Raw genomic sequence first — 19,833 nt, forward strand, 5'->3', positions numbered from 1 at the left:
TTAACTGTTTCCTTTTGTTTTGCCAAAACCAAATGGAAACATGTAAGACAGAAAAATACTGCTGCAATACAAATGATATGCTGGGCATAAACCCTGTGGACCATTTTGAAATTAAAATGCATCTGACATGAATATGGATTTTTTTTTTTAAGTTTTGTGCCATAAGGCTTTGTAACACACAGTTCTGTAATATGATCTTACTTTAATTTCTGTATAACATCCATAAAATTGAAATTGGAATGAAAGATTAAAGAAACATCCTTCCTGTATCCTTCTTCTAAGAGTCTCCTTTGGTTTTGGCATTTTTGCTTGCTTCTGTCTGAGGGCCTATTCTGCCTATACTATCCAGATTACGTTGGAGGAGCAGTTCCCCATGATTTAACCATGACTGACAGTAAATAAATTATGAAAAAAATCAAACACCACCACTACCACCACCTCCTCTCCCCTCCCCACCAAAAAAAACCCCAACCAAAAAACAAAATAAAAAAAAAAGACTTTCAAGACTTATTCCTGTATTTTGGATCACCAATACATGTCACTATATAGCCAAAACCATGCCAGGAGACTGTGCTATTTTGCCTGTGCTTAAATCCTAGGGTAGCATTCCTCTAGGAATTCCATATTCACATGGAATCAAAAAGTCTTAATCCTGTTAAGGACTGTGGCCTACAAGCAGAGCAGCACTAAACCTGTTACTCCCTTTACCTTGCTTTCAGCCTCTTTTTTCACATACAGGAGGAAACAAGGCAAAGGAGGTGTGGCAGCTGGGCAAACAAGCAGCATATTTTGCAGTGAACTTTGACTCCCAAATCCTAAGTGTTTGTCGAAAAGAAAAGTCTTGCTGGTACTCTCTATCAATAAATTAATCATCAAAGGAGTTTTTTTTTCTTAATTTAATTTAGAAAGAAAACACTTTTATTTGTTCTTCTAAAAAAAAAACCTCAGATTCTTTAGTCTTTTTTATCATTGGTATTTATTATAGTAGATAACAGCTGAGAGCCTTCAATCACAGAGCTTTTCAGGGTTGATGGAAGCATCAAGTTAATATTTTCAATAGCTCTGGGATCTGAACCCGGATCCTCAGGATTAAGGCAGATCAAATGAATATGAATATCCCTTTACAGACAAAATCCACCTATCCTTTACCACACAGAGAATGACTCTGTCTGCAGAGAATCTTAAGAAGTGAATTGAGATTTATTCTATTTTATTCTTCATATAAAAGCGATTCTGGTATTGCCAAATGACACAATGCTTTGGCTTCCCCCAGTGACCAGAATTAATGTCCAAAATGTAAATTAATAGGGAACTAGTAAACAGACTTTTCCTTTTAAACTATATATAGAAATTGATTTATGGGAAGGAATCAAAGGGTATCCTCAGAAAGTTATAGAGAAATTCCTCTAGAAATGGCTGGCAGGTGATTTCCTCATAATATTATCAAACTCAGCTTCAAGAATCACTCAACATCTGCCATGGGGACTCAAAGCACTCACATTTGTTCACATTCTCTGGGAAAAAAAACCCTCAATAGCTGACTCTAACAACATTGAGGCCAACAATATCCTCTTTTTTCTTCCCCAAATGGACACCAAAAGAACTTAATAGTCAGTAAGTATATACAAAGAGAGATATATAGTTCTTACACAGTTTTAAAGTGGCTGAATTATGAATTATTACAATAGACACAGAGTCAGACTCTGCTCATTTTAGAATGACAAGATCACTTTCCAAGACTAAAAATAAGCCAAAGAAAGGATACAAGTTTCTGGGCCACATGGCTTCCATGGAGAGATGACAGAACTGAGTTTCTTCAGTTTTTAAAGGCAAATGAAAAGAGGAAATCCTAGAATCAACCATAGAATGGTTTGGGTTGTAAAAAGATAATCTAATTTCACGTCCCCTGCCATAGGCAGGGACAACTTTCACTAAACCAGGCTGTTCAAAGCCTCATCCAACCTGGCCTGGAACATTTTCAGGGATGGGGAATTACTCTTCTCACTGATGTGTAAAATGATCAGCTGGAACACTACTGGAACATTGATATAAAAGGGTGGGATTTCCACCACTGCAGTTATGAAAGACTTAAGTGGACTTGTCTCAAATCAACCTGATCTAACCAGACCTGCTTTGAGCATGATGTTGGCTGGAGGTCCCTTCCAAGCCACAGGATTCCACAACTTTATAGTGGACAGGAACAACAGTGGGACTTCGATAAATAATGACAGTCAGAGACCAGTACGGGCTTGCAAAGAGGCTAAAGAAATCTTCCCTAAGTCTGTAAAGACTAATAATCAATAGTATTCTAATGAATTTGTCAAATATTCAAAATATTCCAGTATAAACTGCAGACTGAAAACATTTAAGCTCAGAAGCTTTTATCGTTTTACTAATTTTTTCAGTGCTGGTTGTGTATGTGTGCACATACACCAAGAAAGAGCAGAGCTTGAGCATGTAAATTCAGGCACTCAAAGGAAAGAAAATAGCTTGGACAAAAATTAGGATGCTATGCATTCAAAACAGGATGTGACCAGATAATTTAGAACTTTTTAAGTGGACTTGCCATCATCATCATATTTTAGCAAACGTGTTTTGCTATTCACCTGCAATATATCAGATAACATAAAATTTGCCCAGAAGTAGACATGTATACCTCCCCAAATACAGCGTGCACTGGAGAAATCTGCTTTATCAGTTCTGTGTAACATTACACATACACAGATACATACTGAGAATAAACTAGAACCAGAACAAGATCTAGTATCTGTTCTGAGACTAAACTTATACCGTGAAATATGGTCAGAAATGCTACTTACATAATTTAACCTTTATTCTGATTTGTAATAAAAGAGTTCAATAGAATTTCAAAAATAAATAAATAAAGATGTTACAGAATTTATTTAAACCTGTAAATTTAGCTACATACTCCATGCTCCATCATAATGATATTGATACTGATTTATTAATTGTATTAGGAAAGTTTAAAAAGTTTAAAAATAAGGAAATCTCTTTTTCTTAAATAAGAGTAAAAAGGAGATTATGTAAAGAAAATACACATGGAATCACATGATCTTATCCTCATATAATTCCATGTAATGCTGCATATCTAGGATTTTTGCCATTCCTTAGAAGAGGAATTGTTATATTTTACCATTCAACCAAATCAGACAGACCCACTACTTTCCCCTCCACACCAGGGAAATCTATTCTATTTCTTACTGTAAGAAAACAATTTACAGAACATACAAGGTTTCAGTCTTGGAAACACACACTTTAGGCACAATAATCTGCAGACAGCACCTGAATAAAAATTCCAGATGTTGAGTGTTTATAGTGTTCATTGTGGAGAATGGCACACAGGATGCCAGGTCATTTGGGTCAAATTTCTGACCTTTTCGAGAGAAGCTTTCTTTTTCAGAACTACTTTAATAGATAAGCTGTACTGGAAACACTGCCAACATAGATACCAACGTCTTAACACTCACACCTGCTGATCTCTGATAAAATCACAGAAGCAAAAGAAATGCAGGTTGGAAAAGCCATCAGAAGGTTGTGTCAGCCAAAATGCTGCTCAAAACAGGGCTACCCACTGAGTTGAGGTGGGTTTGCACAGAACCTCATCTAGCTGAGCTTCAAATACCTGAAGCAGTGGTGAGTCTGTTGCCTCTTTGAATAACCTGCTTCAATGTCTCAGTGTGTTTACAGAAAAAAAAAGAAAAACAAAAAAAAACCCCAAAAAACAAAAGAAACAAACAAAAAACAAACAAAAAAGAGAAAAGGAAAAAAAAAAAAAGGAAAAAAAGAGAAGTCCTGCTATCTAAACAGAAGAAACTCTGCTTACCATTTGCTCCATCATATGCAGCAGCCTTGTGGCCCCTATTTTGCCAGAACCTCTTATGCTGGGAGGGTCCAAAACTGAACCACCTCTTTCCCTGATCTTTCATCTCCACAAATAAAAACAAATAAATTGGCATGACTGCAGAAAACTTTAACACATAAATGACAGATTGGGCAAGAACTATGCTCCATTCCTATATGAAAAAATAGCATTTTGCCTCCTAAATGGGCCTAAAAAGAACACACATATACTTCCTTCAACACCAGATCTGACAGCAGATTTGAAGTCAGCTTCAAAGGAACTGGAGATTACCTCTGCACCAGACACTAAGGCTGAATGTTCTCATACTACATGAGCAGTATTTTGTGTCTGTGATAATCTCTACAAACCCCTTTCACCTCCTAGAGCTTCCTATGTTACCCCCTCACTCTCTGCTGATAAATATTTGTTTTATTTAAAGGGCCTTTTATAGAAAAATTGTCCCACAATCTGCCAGTCCTCTCTAACACATTTCCACATAGAACTTACACCTATCAACTAGGAATCAGACCTATTTTGAGCAAAACCTATTTTAAGCTGCTCAACAAACAGGTTGGGGCTATCACAGACACAGTGCTGAAAAAATAAGCAAAGGAAACAGTAAACAGTGAGTGGCCACCTTGTTTATTCAGAGTGCTGTGGTTTATTGACGTTAAACACAATCCCAAGTTTAGCTGATCTCAGATGTTACATGTTTTCTCTCACATCCAACTCAATCTGAAAGGGATCTCCAGCTGGCTAGGGAAGCTTTCAATAGTCATGAGCAAGCCATAAACCCCTTCCTATGCCATTGTCCCCACGTGCAAAAAAAAAAAAAGCTTGAAGAAAAGGTCTGTCACAGTCACCACACAGAGTGAAAAGCATAAACTCAGCTGCTTGTCTCCTGGAAAAATCTAGGCAAAATTCTTTCACTTCTTTAAGAACAAGGTAAGAGTGGAAGTGTGTATACAAGGAGCAGGACAGGCTGCTTCATAGCCAGCATTCAATGCTTGACCCTGGTACCAATACTAATACCAATACCAAAATACCAGTAACCATAAAAATGCAATGGATATAAGCACAAATATAATATAATAATAATAATAATAGTAGTAGTGAGGGATCTCATCACTGGACTGCAGTGCTGCATGTAACTGGAATGTTTTTATGAAGGAAAGTTCTTTGGCAATGACACTCTGAGAATTTGGAATAAAATATGCCTTTTTATTTTTTTAACAGCAAATGGAAATTAAGTCATCATTTGAGGCAGATTCCTGTATCTGCAAGAAAAAAAAAAAAATCCTACTCAAGAAAGATTAAATAGTTGGATTTTCTTAATTAATTCTGAGGTTGTCTCCCCCATCCAACACATCTCTGTAAATTACCACAGTAGGTATGAAACCTGCCCCTGTATTGATTCAGCTGGCACAGCCTTCCTCTATAAAAGCCTCCTCAGAGCCCCTGCACCAGGGTGGTCGTTCTGCTCTCCCCAGCTGCTGGGGAGATGCTGAATTCCTGTGCTTGCCCCTCTTCCCCAGAGCCTGTTCTGACTCCTCCAGGGGCACATACACACAAAAATGCAGCAAGACTCATGTTCTTTCTCTGCAGTAAGCACCATGCTAGAGCTTCATGAACCCACTGCTCTCCTTCTGGGTGCTGGGGAGGATGAATTCATCACCTATAGAGGCACATACTGTGCAAGCAGATTCTCCCATGTCTCAATGGAAAATATGTGGCTAGATGAAAAAAGTCTGTGGTTTGTTGGACCTGGCTGGTGGGCCAAACTGTGCTGGCCAAGTTCATAAATCCTAGCTCCACTTTCTGAGTGCTGCTCAGGCAGACAGTGGTATACCTGACTGCATCTGAAAGCTTCCAATTATGTTTGCAGTTTTATGCAGCTAAGTCTTTCAGCTGCAGGTGTGAACTTAAGAACACATTTACCTGAGACCAGGAAATAAGAGAGAGGGAGCTTGAGAAAACATTCAATGGAATAAAAATTACTGACAAATGATTCTTTGCCTACTTTACTTTTCAAAATTTTGTCTAAAGAAAATCTTATACTTTCAAGTACCCACTTGTAAAAAACTGTTCCTACTGGAGAAATAAATGGCTGACACTCTACTCATTTTAAAGGGAGTTACCAAAGCTACAAGGATGATAAGTTATTAAATAAGAAGTCAGTGCTTTACAGGCGTATTTATTTTCATATTTAATAGCTGTGTATGAACTGTTTTAGATCCCTAATGCAAACCACAATAAAACACCTCATGGGGGGTTTAAAGTCTTTTGTCTTTGCTGTAGGTTCGTCTGCTTTAGGGAAAGAAAAAATTATAGTGCATTATTTTCAACAGTGGCAGGAAGTGGGTTTTTAGTCGAATCAGCTTAAAAAATTCCAGCTGTGTTCACGTTGAAGCCATCGCAAAGTCTAAGCCTGGGATCACTTCTCCATGCCAACTAAATCCTTTTCAGGACTCAAGAAGTAAATTTTTGAAAAAATGCCAAGCCTCTCCTTGAAAATAACATCTTAATTGGTTGATATTAAAAAACCAGAAAGTACCATTCTGAAAATGCAAGTGCTCACATTTTTGTGTTCTAATTGATATTTGCCTGGTAAGAGCACTCAACATACTCACACAGAGACTGTCTCAAAAATCTGCACTGAGAGGTATGCAGGCTGCTTATTCCAGACAAGGAGGAGTTTCTAAGGGCTATAGAAAGTACATGTCATGATGTGTATCCTGTGCTGCTGTAACGCACCAGAAAGGCCAAAGACGTGTGTGACACTGTTGGACCCAAGGAAAACAGTGCCTCATTCCCTGGCTGGCTATGGCTCAGTGGATTTCTCAGAGGATAAGGAAAATCCACTCTCCTGAGACCCATAATATTTTTCAAGGAGTTTCTGTATCAGTGTTCAAACCAAGTAAAATGCTTGGGATCAACAAACAGCAAATGCAGACTTCAAATTCATGTGTCTGTAACACTGCTCTAAATACATATGCCTTTTTCATTAAAAATAAATTATTGAAGGATTATGAATATATCTACTCTCTGCTTCCTGTTACTCTCCATTTCCTGTTGGACTATTAATTGTGGTGTGCATATATACCATGGTACTTCTCCTTCTGCTGTTCAAAACTTTGTTTGCATCATGAGAAGGAAAGAAAATGAAGCTCATCATTCTCAGCCAGTTGAGCTAAATAAGGGATCAGGCACTTGCCTTGCATATTGCTCTTACGCCTGAAAATTTAATCTGCAGCTCCTTTAAGCTGTGAGACTGAGAGATCTAGCCTGATTTACACAGATGTTAAAAGAAGACAAATGTTTTTGCTATTTAACAGATTCTGAGCTGACATAAGTTCATTTATTCTGCACAACTCAAAGCTTTTGAAAATAAATATATTTTTCATTAAGAATAAAGAGAAATGTTATTAAGCAACAGAAAAAAAAATATTAAGCTAATAGAAACAACAACTAATGATAAGGAGAACAAGTAACTGAGAAAGCCTATTAATCTCAGGGAAGGATTTACTAGACCTTGTGTTTCTCAGTTCCATTTCAAAGCAATATCAGAACTGTGAAATTGCAAAAGAAATTCTAAAAGGAGAAAATAGTTGAGACAATAGTTGAAAATGAATTTTAATACATAACACATTTACTGTATAATTATTAAAACCATTCTTTTAAAAATTTTGGAATGCCAGTCTGATCTTCTTAATGGCTGAAAGCAGTGTCTGTAATGAAAAGAATTTGGATTCAGCTTAATTTTGAATTCTTTTTTCAAAAAAACAGAAGCAACTGCCAATACACATTTTTTTTCCATGAAGAAACTTGGCAGTCCCAGCTGATTGTGATGTCTCCTCATCCACATTCTAGAAGATAATTTTGGTGAGGTAATAATTTATTCCAGAGCAGTGTGTAAGATTAGGCAGAACAGTTCAAAAGTCTGGGTATTCATTCCATTCTATCATTAAAAATTGCATTTTACAAAATCACATTTGCATTTGAAATTTTTACTGGAAATAAAACATTCTCATAAAAATAGGAAGTATTTCAAATGAAGTCTTTACTTACAGCCCCCAAATAAAAATTTAAAAACCCCAAACAAAATTCAAAACATTCTTCCTTCCTCAGTATTATCAATGTCATTAAAAAATTACATATAGCACCTGGGAGATGGTGGCTAAATCACAAATTAGGAGCTCAGCCCTGAAAATTGCTCACAGACCAGTCTCTAAGCTCATGGTGATTTGAGGGCATTCATATACCAGATCTGAAATTCACTTCTCCCTAACAACACACAGAGTTCCCAATACATCCTGTATCTCTTACAGCTCCCTGACAGCACTCTGGAGTTGTGTACTGGTGAAATGCTTTCCAGAGACTTTTTTCTATCAAGGTGATTTGATGGAGAGTTCCAGAATTTTTTCCTTTTTCTCTCCCGATCGATAATGATGAAATACCATGACCTAATTTCTTGTAGGTAAGATGTAAAATGGCATCAAGACATGTCTTCCAAATGCTGCCTTTGAATATAAGCCTCCTAAGATTATAAATTAAGACTATGTGTATTGTGTTTCTGAAAAAAAAAAATCTTCATATAATGTGAGGTATTAGTTGTGGTAATTGAGGAGCCTTTGTAGCACTCACTTTTGCATAACTGACTTACTGGGTTAGAGCAGGAAATATCCCAAACACAGCTGTACAAAGGAGCAGGAAACAAAACTTCCACCAACCTTACACACAAAAGAATCAAGAAACTTCTCCTCAAGGAGGAATAGTTAGCCTTACATCCACAAAGATAAGAAAAAGAGCTAAACTCTCTAAAGGAATGATGGTCCCAGCTCCAGAGTGGTTTCATGGGAGAGGCAGAGCAATCACTCCCTATCTTCTTTCCATGGTTACACCTGAGTCGTAGCTCCAGTAAATCACTGCTAGGATTTCTGCTTCCTGAAGAAGCTATGCCAGTGGCAGATGAGGTAATGATGAAAATGCAACTGTACCAAGTTTGCACTGAATAAGGATGGAGATACAAAGGGAAGGGAGGAATGATGTAAACCCTCTGTTAATCACAATCATTCTCTTCATTCCTGGAAACACACATTTATCTTGATTCCCAGTAAGAGAAATACAACATCACCCTGATTCACACAGGTAATGGAGCACGTTTCACTCAGCTGTGTCCCTGAGGCCCTAACTCTGTGATCAGTTGGACAGGGAAAAATATTCAATCTTCTTCTAACCTGGTGTCAGCTGAGCCAGTGACATCTGAATGTGAGACAACATGAGCTGAGGAGCTGCCCTGTGAATCAGTAAACTGTGTCCCTAAGACAGACCTTTCCCTGAAAAACAGTTCCTAGTCTTTTTATTAAGGAGTGTTACTGAGAACTCTGAAAAGTCAGCACCAAAAAGAACAAAATACACATGTTGAGGGAACAGCCAGTTCAAATAACAGGGTAAGTTCTTGGTCTATGTGTTTATTCATGGCAGGATCTCAGTCAACGCACTTCAATAAAATGAGTAATTACTGTGAGTCATGTCACTAATTACATCTGATACACAAAAAGGCTTGTGCAGCTCTACATATCAAAGTGCACTGTGAGCTCATCCAGTATGGAAACGGCTCACAGAGGAGCTCTTGTTACCGGTACCGGAACAATCTGGAAAAAAATGGGGTATTAGAAACGTCTATGCCATTTCTCTCTCACCACATTTTTTTAAACATAAAAAGAAGACGTGTTGTAGAATAATGGCAATTTAACTGCCTACGTAGGGACTTCAGCATTTGCCTTGGACAGGCAACACAAGAAAGAATTGTAATGACAGAGCAATGCAATTGGCCAAGATAAGCTGCTTTCTTCTATGACAACTAGAGAGCAAGAACCCGTCAAAATGTCCTAAGATAAAGTTTGATTTTTCCATACCAAAATAAAAAAAAAAAACAAACAAAACCATGGGCTGGTTCAGATACAGGTCAAATTGACTGAGTTGAGGAACATAAAGAGCTTAAAGGAAGCAAGTAATCTCTCAGATTACAGATCTACTTATTAGCGTGCAAGAAAAAACAAGTCTTCACAAATTTTGTCAAATTCAGATGAGCTCTTCATCCAAGAGTAGGAACAAATTTATAGGCTGATAATTTGTTGCCTGGTAATTAGCTACCTTTGTTAATCATCAGACACTTTTGTTACCTTATAATTAACTACCTTGAAGATGTTCTTATTTGTGCTTTCCCATGAGGGTACAGTAATTTTAGAGCACAAACACAGAACTGGACCAAACACCATCTGTGGCTTCAGCTGTATTGCAAGACCATTTTCATAGCTGAAGTCAAATCACATGGCACAACTTAACTAAATACACAAACAATAAACTATCCTCTCCTGTACACTCATGTCAACAATAATGACAGTGAAGCCAACTCAAAGACACTGCCACTGAACAAGAGTGCGAAAATAAGCAGATTCAATGCCATTTGGCATGTAGGACCTTTACCCATGGAACTTTACAAAGAATACAGAGGTTTTTGCATAATTCTTCCTTTAATATGTTTGGGGAAAATTTTTTTGTTTGGTTTTTTTTTCTTTACGTTTAACTCATAGCCTATTCAAGTAATTCAATTTCAATACAAGATTTATTGCATTGAGCCTCTGTTTTTTTGAGAAATAAAGAAATACAAACAAAAAAAAGCACAGAACAAAAAATACAGAGAAGGCAGAAGTCTAAGAATGACCCCCAAAGACCATGACTTGTAAATTAGGCATTTGTCTTTAGGAACAACCAAAGCTGTCAATTCAAGACCCAATCTGGAATACTGAGCACACTTCTGGTGTCCCCAAAATAAGAGGGACTTGAAATTATTGGAGCAAATCCAGAGGCCAAAAAAGCTGTTAAGGGGACTGGAGCACCTCCCATACAAAGAGAGGCTGAGAAAGTTGGTGCTGTTCAGCCTGGAGAAGAGAAGGTTTGGAGACATCACAGCAACTTCCCAGTACCTGAAGGGGCTACGAGAGAAGCCAGAGAAAGGCTCTTTGTCAGGAACTGTACTGATGGGACAGAGCAATGGGCACAAACTGAAAGATGGGGAAATTTAGGTTAGATATCAGGAAGAATTTTTGTTCTGTGAGAGTGGTCAGACACTGAAAGAGGTTGCCAGGGAACTTGTGGATACCCCAACCCTGGCACTGTTCAAAGGCAGCTTGGATAAAGCCTTGAGCAACCTGGTCTAGTGGGAAGTATCCCTGCCCGTGTCAGGGGATGTTGGGACCAGATACATTAAGATCTATCCCAACCCCTTAACATTGTACAAAAAACTGTAAAAACCAATCCTCACTACTAAAGAGAATTTTATTTTTAGTTGGATGTATTCATAAAAGTTTTCAGATCTTCAGTGAGAGACAATTAAATTGGAAAAAAAATTCATATTGCTGATGTTCAGCACTTTATAAATTAACATTATTTAAGACCCATGATACTGTGGGAGCCATAAATCAGTTAATTTTGAGAAAATATTACTCATAATTTGCTGAAAATTAAGCAACTATATGAACATTCAAGGTAAGTTCTGCATGCAAATAAAATTAAACAATCGATCTCTTCTCTCTTTTTTTTTTTTTCCTCCTCTTTCAAGGCTTTACTTCTACTTCATTTCATAAATAGCTTTCATTCCATAGACACCAAAAAAGATCCAATCAACTATATGAGCGTAAACCTTTACCTACTAGACTGTCATCAGCACAAAGTCCCCCAAATAATAAATGAACTTTTTATTAACTGTGGTAACATTAACATTACAATGAGGGATTGTTTAAAAACAAGTTGTACTGCTGTTGCTCAAGAGCTCAAGGAAAATGGTTCTCAGTTCCTTTATTTTTCCTTGAGGGTAACCACAGGGGTTGCATTAAATCTTTTAAAATATGTTGACAGTTGAATAAGTGCTGCTGTTGCTCTGGTGACATTTTATGCACTTTAATTGTCATTAATGAATCTGATTGATACTTTCTTAAAAGTCCTTTACGTGTTCTAGTAATTTTATAACAAAGGGAAGAACAAAACTGTCTGCAAATTAGCCTTGATCCACTTCTCATATGGAATTTTCACTGCACACAATAGGAGAATCTGCATGGGAAATATCTGCTAGACCAGACAATTGAGGTAGGAATGCATTGAATGTTCCCAGTAAATTGTGAAATTATCACTTTGATACGTATCACCATATAAATTTAAATCCCAAAGAAGGTTTGTTTGAGTGTATTTTTAAAAATAAGTACTCTATCTGCTTCAATCAATACAGAATTTGATGTTAAAATGCTCAGCATTTTAGGGCTGCAACAAAACTCAGAAAGTAAATGTGAGTTGGAATGAAACAAACACTGACACTAATCTGGAGTCTAGTACCTCCTTCCTTATTCTGATAATACTCCCGCTGATTTCAGAAGGGCTTTTGCCCTGTGAAGACTGAAGGACACAGCTCCCAATTATCAGTTCAGGAACATGCAGTAACAAGGAGGAATGCATGGAGCTTGAGAAACTGCAGGCACCACACTTGATAGTTCATAAATAGATAAGGTAAGTCTTTTGCTTGAAGAGAAAATAAACTATGGTGCTTTAAATTGTGATAGGTGATTTAGGTAGATTAAAATATCTATTCCAGGGACAAGGAGCCCAAAGAGGGAGGAAGAGGGGGGAATAGTGTATTAACAGTGTAGGGAGACATGTTGAGTCCTTTGCTTCCCCCATCCCAAGTTCCCTCAGTCCTGCATGCTCAGTGGGAGCACAGCAGATGACTGCCAACACTGCTGCACCTGCTGCACCACAGGCTTCGCATCTTTGCAATTTCAGAGTCAGACAAACACGGGGCCATCTTTCTTTCTTCAGCTGCAGTGGCTCTTCAAGTGCAGAACTGTACAAGTGTCAGTGGTCTGAGACATCACCACTGAACAGGACAATTAGGTCATGCAAAATCGCTCCAGGCACACGGAGAGCCCCTTTGCCTGATTCTCCACAGTCCCCTGTACAACCATGCTCACCTGAGCAAAGCAGCAGTTCAGCCCCAGCCTGACCTTTCCTTCCAGCTGAGCAAACAGCTGTACAAGGTGCAAAGCAATCAGAATCAGGCTCAGGGTTCTGTATGGCTGTGTTCAGGACACTCAGGGTGCAGACAGCAGTAAGTTCCACACTCACATCACACACTCAGCTAACAACCTCAGCTAAATCATGAACTACATTTTAATTAGACAAGGGGCCAGGCTTTTGATTTCAAAAATAGAATTTAGGGTTGCAGTCCTTCATCCATTGAAGTTAATTGCAAAATCCCTATTATCGGGCTCTTGAGGTAGTACCCAGGCGCAGTTTTTAATTACATCTGATTCTTAACGAAGTAGATGGCAAAGAGAAAAGCAGCCCATGATTCAAATGATTCACATTTTTATCTTTCCTGATGAAAAACAGAATAGGTCAAGATACTTGCTGGATTTTCCCATGAGAAATGCTGCAATGTGAATAAGCTCAATTTACTTGATGCTGAAGGAGCAGGTTAGCTTTGAAAAGCATCACTGATTTTCTCCTCCTTTATACACTCTACCCCCAAAACTTATGCAATGTAATTGTAGACACCAAGCCAAATCCAATTCAGAGCTTGAAAAATATCACATAAGTATCCTAAGCTTGAATGACTTGTCTTTATTGTCTAATGTCACTTACAACATAAGGAGTCCTAATTATGGTTTTATTTTCAAACTATGCACTTTAAAAGAGTGACAATTCTCCACAAAAAGCGACAGCTTCTCAGGGCAAGGAGACTGCCAAATAACTTGGTATTGCTAAATGATTTAAAAACAATAAGTTATGAAGAAGCTTATGAAGAAAGAGCGTGTTATCACACTTAGCTAGACAAGAATACAGTTACACCTTTTTCTATTAGATCTCTACTTATGTAAGTAAACAAAGATTTACAGAGCATAATTTCATGCTACAGGTGGGGCCATTCCCTTGGTATACCCAACAACCTGCAAACTCTTTTCACATAATGAAAGTTGTTTCTTACCATCTGGAAATCAGGTTTAAAAATAAAACTTCTGTTTATATATTATACAAAAAGCTTTTTATTTCAGACATACTTCTCATATTATAAAACACAATTATTTTTTTTTTTTTACTTTTATGACTTCAAAAGACCAAATAAAAATTTAGGACCTAAAAATGTAATTTCTTTTTTAAAGGTTGGGTTTTAAGTATTAGGGAGAGTAGAAAGTCAGTTTTAAGAAAATCAGATAGTATTGCAAGGCTCTCTAACTGAGGCAGCCAAGCAGGGTTAGAGCAGGAACTGAACTGAGGCAAGGCTGTGTCCCCAGGGCTGGCACAGGGGACAGAACTCTTTGGGCTCAAGAACCTGACCAGACAAAGGGGTCACTGCAGCTTAAAGCTGTCATAGCTCCTTCTAAAGGAAGAAGGGACAACCTTCTTTCAGGGACACAGAAAATAAGGTTTTAATTCAGTATTTTTTTTTAAAATTCCAAGGTTTGGTGTCTTTTGCCCTGTGGCTGCTTCACTGTTTCAGCCTTGCAGGATACCTGTGATGAAACAAAATCTCTTGAGTTTGGTAAAACCATTTGCCTCTCATTACAATTCTTTCCCATTCAGAAGGTTGAATACCACAAAACCTGAACACTTCCTTGGTCATACCAGAGATCAGGGGAAGCTTAGATTACTTTCAAGGCCACCAAGTAGGTGATGTGGAAATCTAAATCAGCCTGTTGTGCATTACTGTGGGAAACCTGCAATGTAACAAACAACCACAGCCAAACTTGCTTCTGTGTTGATTTGTGCCAAAACAGTACCATCTCCACCAAGGCCAGTGCAGGCTTTAAGCAAGGAAAAAAATTCTTATCCCTACTTCTTCATTTGAATTCCCTCTTGGAACTCAATTCCAGTTATTGCTTTTACTGAGCCATGCTATCTTACACCTATTAAGTACTGCATTCATCAGTTTAGGGCCCTTATTCTATAATATAATTATTCAAACTCTGGTTGGTATTTGTGGAAGGTCTAACTTGGCAGTCTCCTTCTGGATGTCTCTCAGTCTCATGCTTACATAGATATTGATCATTATAGCAAGTAAAAGTTTGAGATACTTGCTAGCTCTGATAATTTTTAAAGCAATTCTTAAAGACTGTTCAGAGCACACAGAATATTTCCAAGGCAGTGGCAGGGCATCCTTGCACTAATGAACCACAGAAGCCATCCTACTGCAAACAGCACTGGTCCAGGGAATAGCAAGCCCTCATGCCTCAAAGACAATCACAGAAAAGGCAGAGGGCTGAAGAAAGTCAATGCCCATATAACTAGTGACAGAAAGTTTCAGCTCAGATTTATCAGACACTGTAAGCTGAAGAACACACACATTCTGAAGTGGTGGCTAAAATCAGCATTTAGGACTAGAAGAATAAGTCACTTTACTATTAAAAGTAATGCTGGGGTAATTGCAGCAATAAGGTACTGCTCAGTACTTTTGTAGTAAAAGAAACTCTTGAAAATGTTAATTTTCATTGCTGGTTTACAGTAGGCAGGCATCAGTGATTGCTGCATGCTATATGCATCCTACACAAAGTGCACAAGAAATGATATTTTTTCAAATAACTCTATGCCTGGCTAACTATTTTAGTAAAACTTCAGGCAGCCTCATTTTCTGAATATAAAGTGTTTCAGTTGGGCACCAATGAAAGCAACTCAAACCATTAATACTCTCCACCACATGTCATGTGCTATATTTTTTCCAAGCAAAACAAAGGATAAGAAATAAATCTTTAGTTGTTAGTAAGTCATAATAACTCAAAATAAAGAGAAAATCCTATTAATTATTAATTATATATTCATTATGCACCCATATCATATGATGGATAGACTCTGGTAAAAGAATCAAATTTAGGCTGACAGGTGCCTCAGCAACACCAAAATAGTAATTGTGGACACAGACCAAAAAGCCAGTTTCTACTCAGTTATTGAATTTAAGGGGAAGAAGAAAATGTTCAATCATAATATTTGTTTAAGGATGTTTATCTTATTTCTTACCATTGAATGATAGGAACACTCTTGCTTGAGGCTGGGAAGATCCTTTTACACTGCTGAAGTAAATAAATATCCCAATCAACAGGTTCACTGCAAGAAATGCCATCTCCTCAGATTTGCAACTTAATATCCAAGAAACGAGACCTGAAAGAGAGAGATATCACATTATTCTTATACAAACTTGTGGAGCAAAAACAACAGTACAGAAAGATTGTGTTGGAAGCCTCTTCCAGCTGAAGCCATAATTACTGATGTGAAGGAGGTACAGCACTTCTGTTTTTCCTTTGTGCATCTGAAAGTGGTTTTCTCCAGCAGTCTTCTGTGCTGGCACAAGAGGAACTCTGCCTGTTAGTAGGAACCAAGAGAGCCCAACTTTTGGGTAGGGCAGACTACAGCATTAGACTCAGTTTATTTAAAATGAAGACAATTCCACCTGCTGGAAATATAATTATACTAAATGTCAAGGCAGAGCAAAGCAAGGACAGGAGATAAAGTTTCACGAATAAAAATCTGGCTGATATTTTTAGACACCTCTCTCTCATGTTAAGCGGGGGGGAGGTTTGGGTTATTGGTTGTTTGGGTTTTTTTTCTTTTCTTTAAACATCTGAAACCAAAGGTGCTTGGAAATGAGCTTTAAGTTTTAGTAAGCTGAGCTCTCTAATCACCCTCAAGTTTTTCTTTAAAAAAATTCTGGCTATGTATGTCATTAATTTCAAAAGCATGAAACCAAAAGTATTTCAACACAGTTGAAACTGTTAGTCAATGTTTGCTTTTTGGGATAGCTCCTTTCAGGATATGCACCTGCTCTCATTGACTTCTACAGGACACTAAGAATCCCAGAGTTGGACAATGATACTACACTTGATACATCTGCTACTTCTCCTGCACATCTGCTGAACCTTCATTTACAGGAGTTAGCTGCTGAGAAGCCTGAGCATCTCAGAGAATCAGAAAAATCTCCAGAACTCTGTATTTCTTAGTTCAGGAAGGACTTGAGGCCACTGGAATCACTGGAGGAAAGTAGCTTTTCTAACAGACTTTGGACCAGATCCAAAAAACCCAGCCACCTTTAGAAGCTGAAAACTGCATATCTGTATCACATCTGCTACTAAACTGTATCTCTCCAAAAATTGTGAAGTGCAAATTTCACTTCATCTATTGTAACAACTTAGTCAGTTGCAAAAGTGAGAACACCTAACACTGTCATTTTAGGCCCATTCTTCCACACTGCTTATATATATATATTTCTTTTTTATATAAACAGCCCTTCTACTAGACACCACTTATTAGTTAATCAGGTGTTATACTTGATTTTATGGCAACTGGAAGCACTTTGAAAGACACAAGCCCTACAGCTAGATCATTAAAGGCTGTATATTTGACAAAGAGACTTGTTACCTGTGCAGTCAGCTTACCGTTCTTCACCTCAGCTCTGCTCCAGCACTACAGTCCCTCCAGTGGAAGCCAATATTTCTACAGGCTTGCTCACCCTGTCCCTCCGAGGTTCACACCTGTCCTTAAAGAAGCGGCTGCAACGCCCCAGCACGGCAGGAATGAGCTGTCAGGCGGGGATGGCTTTAGGTCAGCACTCCTTTGGGCTGGATCCACATCACTGCCTTAGCGGTGAGAGACGCCCCGTCTCTCATCACCCCCTCTGCCATTCCCTACCCGCTCACTGGAAATCGCTTGGAAAGGATTCCCTTTGCAGAAGGACTTCACATCAGGCTGGGGGGGGAAGGAGAATGTGCATGAAAGCGCAGAGCTCTGCAGCCCACACTCTATAAACTCTCCTTCACTGTTTGCTCGGAGTACTGAGAAATGCACGAAGATCAAATAATTCTGCAACTCTGCTAATTGACAAAAACAACCTTGTCAGAAACTTGCCAGCTACACATTGAGTCTGTAGGAAAAATAAATCCATTCTGGCCCAGTTCCAAATTATCTCTAAGGGTCTGTTAACTAATAAAATGATAGTTGCAGAGTTTTTACCAAGAATAATTTTTAAATAAACACAAACTCTAGCACTAATGTTGCTTTGTAGGCTTTAAAAAATTGTGACTTGCCCATGGGATAGCCTTTAACTTACTCCTCTTCTAAGAGAGGCATTAAATCCCAATAAAATTCCTTGTCAGGCCAAAGGAAATAGCCAATCATACAAAACATGTGATTTAACAGATGCAATGGGATTAGTATTTTACAGTAGTAACACTATGCTTTCTTTGCAACATAGATAAAAAGTCAAAGAGGAACAAGTGTGCAGCTTTCCTTCTTCCTTTAAATAATACTGTAGGAAACAATAATAGAAAAAAACCAACCCTTTCAGCTCTCTTTCCCTCCCACTCTCGTGCCTCCTGCCAATTCTGGTGTAATCAGTCAGAGGAGTGAAACATTGCTACATTTCATTGCTCAAATTGCAGATCTTCACCGTTAACACAGAAGTGACAGGCAAATAGAAGATTCAAGTGCTAAGCAGCATGGTTCCTATGCAGCTTTTTGACAGAAATAATAAATGCATACAGCTCCAAAAAGGTACCTCAGGGTGTCTGACATGTGAGTTACCTAATGGAAATAGGTTTAATTTCAGAGATTTACAGAGCTGGTAACTGACAGCTCATTGCAGGTTTCACTCTTGCTTTGGGCTTATATCCCAGCTCTGAATTTATCTCAGTAAGTCATGCTACTATATTCAGCACGTCCAGTGCACATGATCTCTGCTGACAACACACAGACCTTGCAAGTACTTTAAAAGAATCCTACAGGACAGACAAAAAGCAGTGTCTAATTGCATTTCTGTTCTTACACTCTAGTCTAACTGTAAACAAACAGACAAACCGCTACCAAAGTGAAGTAGTGAAGTTTCCCTGCCACGGAGGTCGCTGGCAGCATGTTGCACGGCTTCTGCAAAGTACAGTATCGCTTTGCTAGGAAGTGCTGCGCAGGTGTCATCCGCTACAGGCTGGGTCCTACCCTTAAATCCTCCAGGAAAAATCACTTGGCAGACGGAAGAAAAGAAATGGAGAAGAAAAAAAAAAAACCAAACCAAAAACAAACCCTGCCAAACACGGACTGTGCCAATCTGGAAAACATTGGCTTAACTATCTGTGAACAGCAGCAAAATTCAACCATCAGAACCATTTCACATGTATTACAGAAAAGAAAGAGAACTTTAAGTTATGCTTACCCGGCTATTGGAGGCACCAGTAATACTGATTCCTATCTGGTTTCTATCACTTTACAGACTCCACTCCTGCTACCAGAACATTTTAATTCCAAACCTGCCTCACGGCAGAGGGAAATATAAATTTCAAAAAAAGGGGAAAAAAAAAAAAAAAAAAAGAGAAAAGACTCTCCTCGTGGTGGCTGCAAAGATACTCCCGGCTCTTCTGTACAATAATCCCGGCAGTGGCTCCCGAGGCTCAGCGAGCGCTTCTCCCCTGCGCACATTCACGCCCCGAGCAGTGAATGGAGCGGCGGCGCGGTGCCGGCGCTGGTTTCCAGTTACAGGCGCTGCCCTGCCCTGGCCGCCGCTCTAGCGAGGCGAGGCTCGGCGGCCGCCGGTGCATCATTAGCTGAGCAAATAGGGGCTGGAGCTCATAAATAATGGCGAGGCCACACCCCGCCCTGCGCGCCGCCGGCTGCCGCCCGGCCCGTCCGCCCGGCCCGGGCACCGCGCGGGGCGGGAGGGGCGCGAACAGCGGCTCGGGGCTGGCAGGGGTGCTGCGGGCTCCCCGGGGGCTGAAGGGGCTCGTACAGCAGCCGAGGGCTCCCCGGGGGCTGAAAGGCTCGTACAGCAGCCGAGGGCTGCTCGGCGGCACAGCCCTGCGCTAGACCCGAGCGGCTCAGCCCCATCGCGCACTGTGCGCGCCCGCGGAGGGAGCGGAACTCGCCGGGAAAGTTTCTGCCCGGCCGGG

General features: G+C 39.2%; 1 protein-coding gene across 3 annotated transcripts in view; it reads right to left on the reverse strand.

Moving 5' to 3' along the window:
• SEMA3C (semaphorin 3C) overlaps positions 1-19,466 on the reverse strand; it is a 115,663-nt gene extending 96,197 nt beyond the window's left edge. The window contains exons 1-2 of one of the 3 annotated variants that reach the window (XM_005526027.3): positions 19,104-19,466; positions 15,926-16,066 (exon numbers count right to left, since the gene is read on the reverse strand). In XM_005526027.3, coding sequence (XP_005526084.1) covers positions 15,926-16,028 — 103 coding nt within the window. In that variant the 5' untranslated portion in view covers positions 16,029-16,066; positions 19,104-19,466. Of the gene's footprint in view, positions 1-15,925; positions 16,067-17,320; positions 17,377-19,103 lie in introns of those variants that run through there. The other 2 variants (XM_014255195.2, XM_088054964.1) reach the window with 2 other exon arrangements.
• Between the last annotated feature and the right edge of the window lie 367 nt (positions 19,467-19,833).

The sequence above is a fragment of the Pseudopodoces humilis genome, chromosome 5 (genome assembly GCF_049639895.1).
Source record: "Pseudopodoces humilis isolate 2021_Gansu_Grassland_sample_001 chromosome 5, ASM4963989v1, whole genome shotgun sequence".
Taxonomy (NCBI): Eukaryota; Metazoa; Chordata; class Aves; order Passeriformes; family Paridae; genus Pseudopodoces; species Pseudopodoces humilis.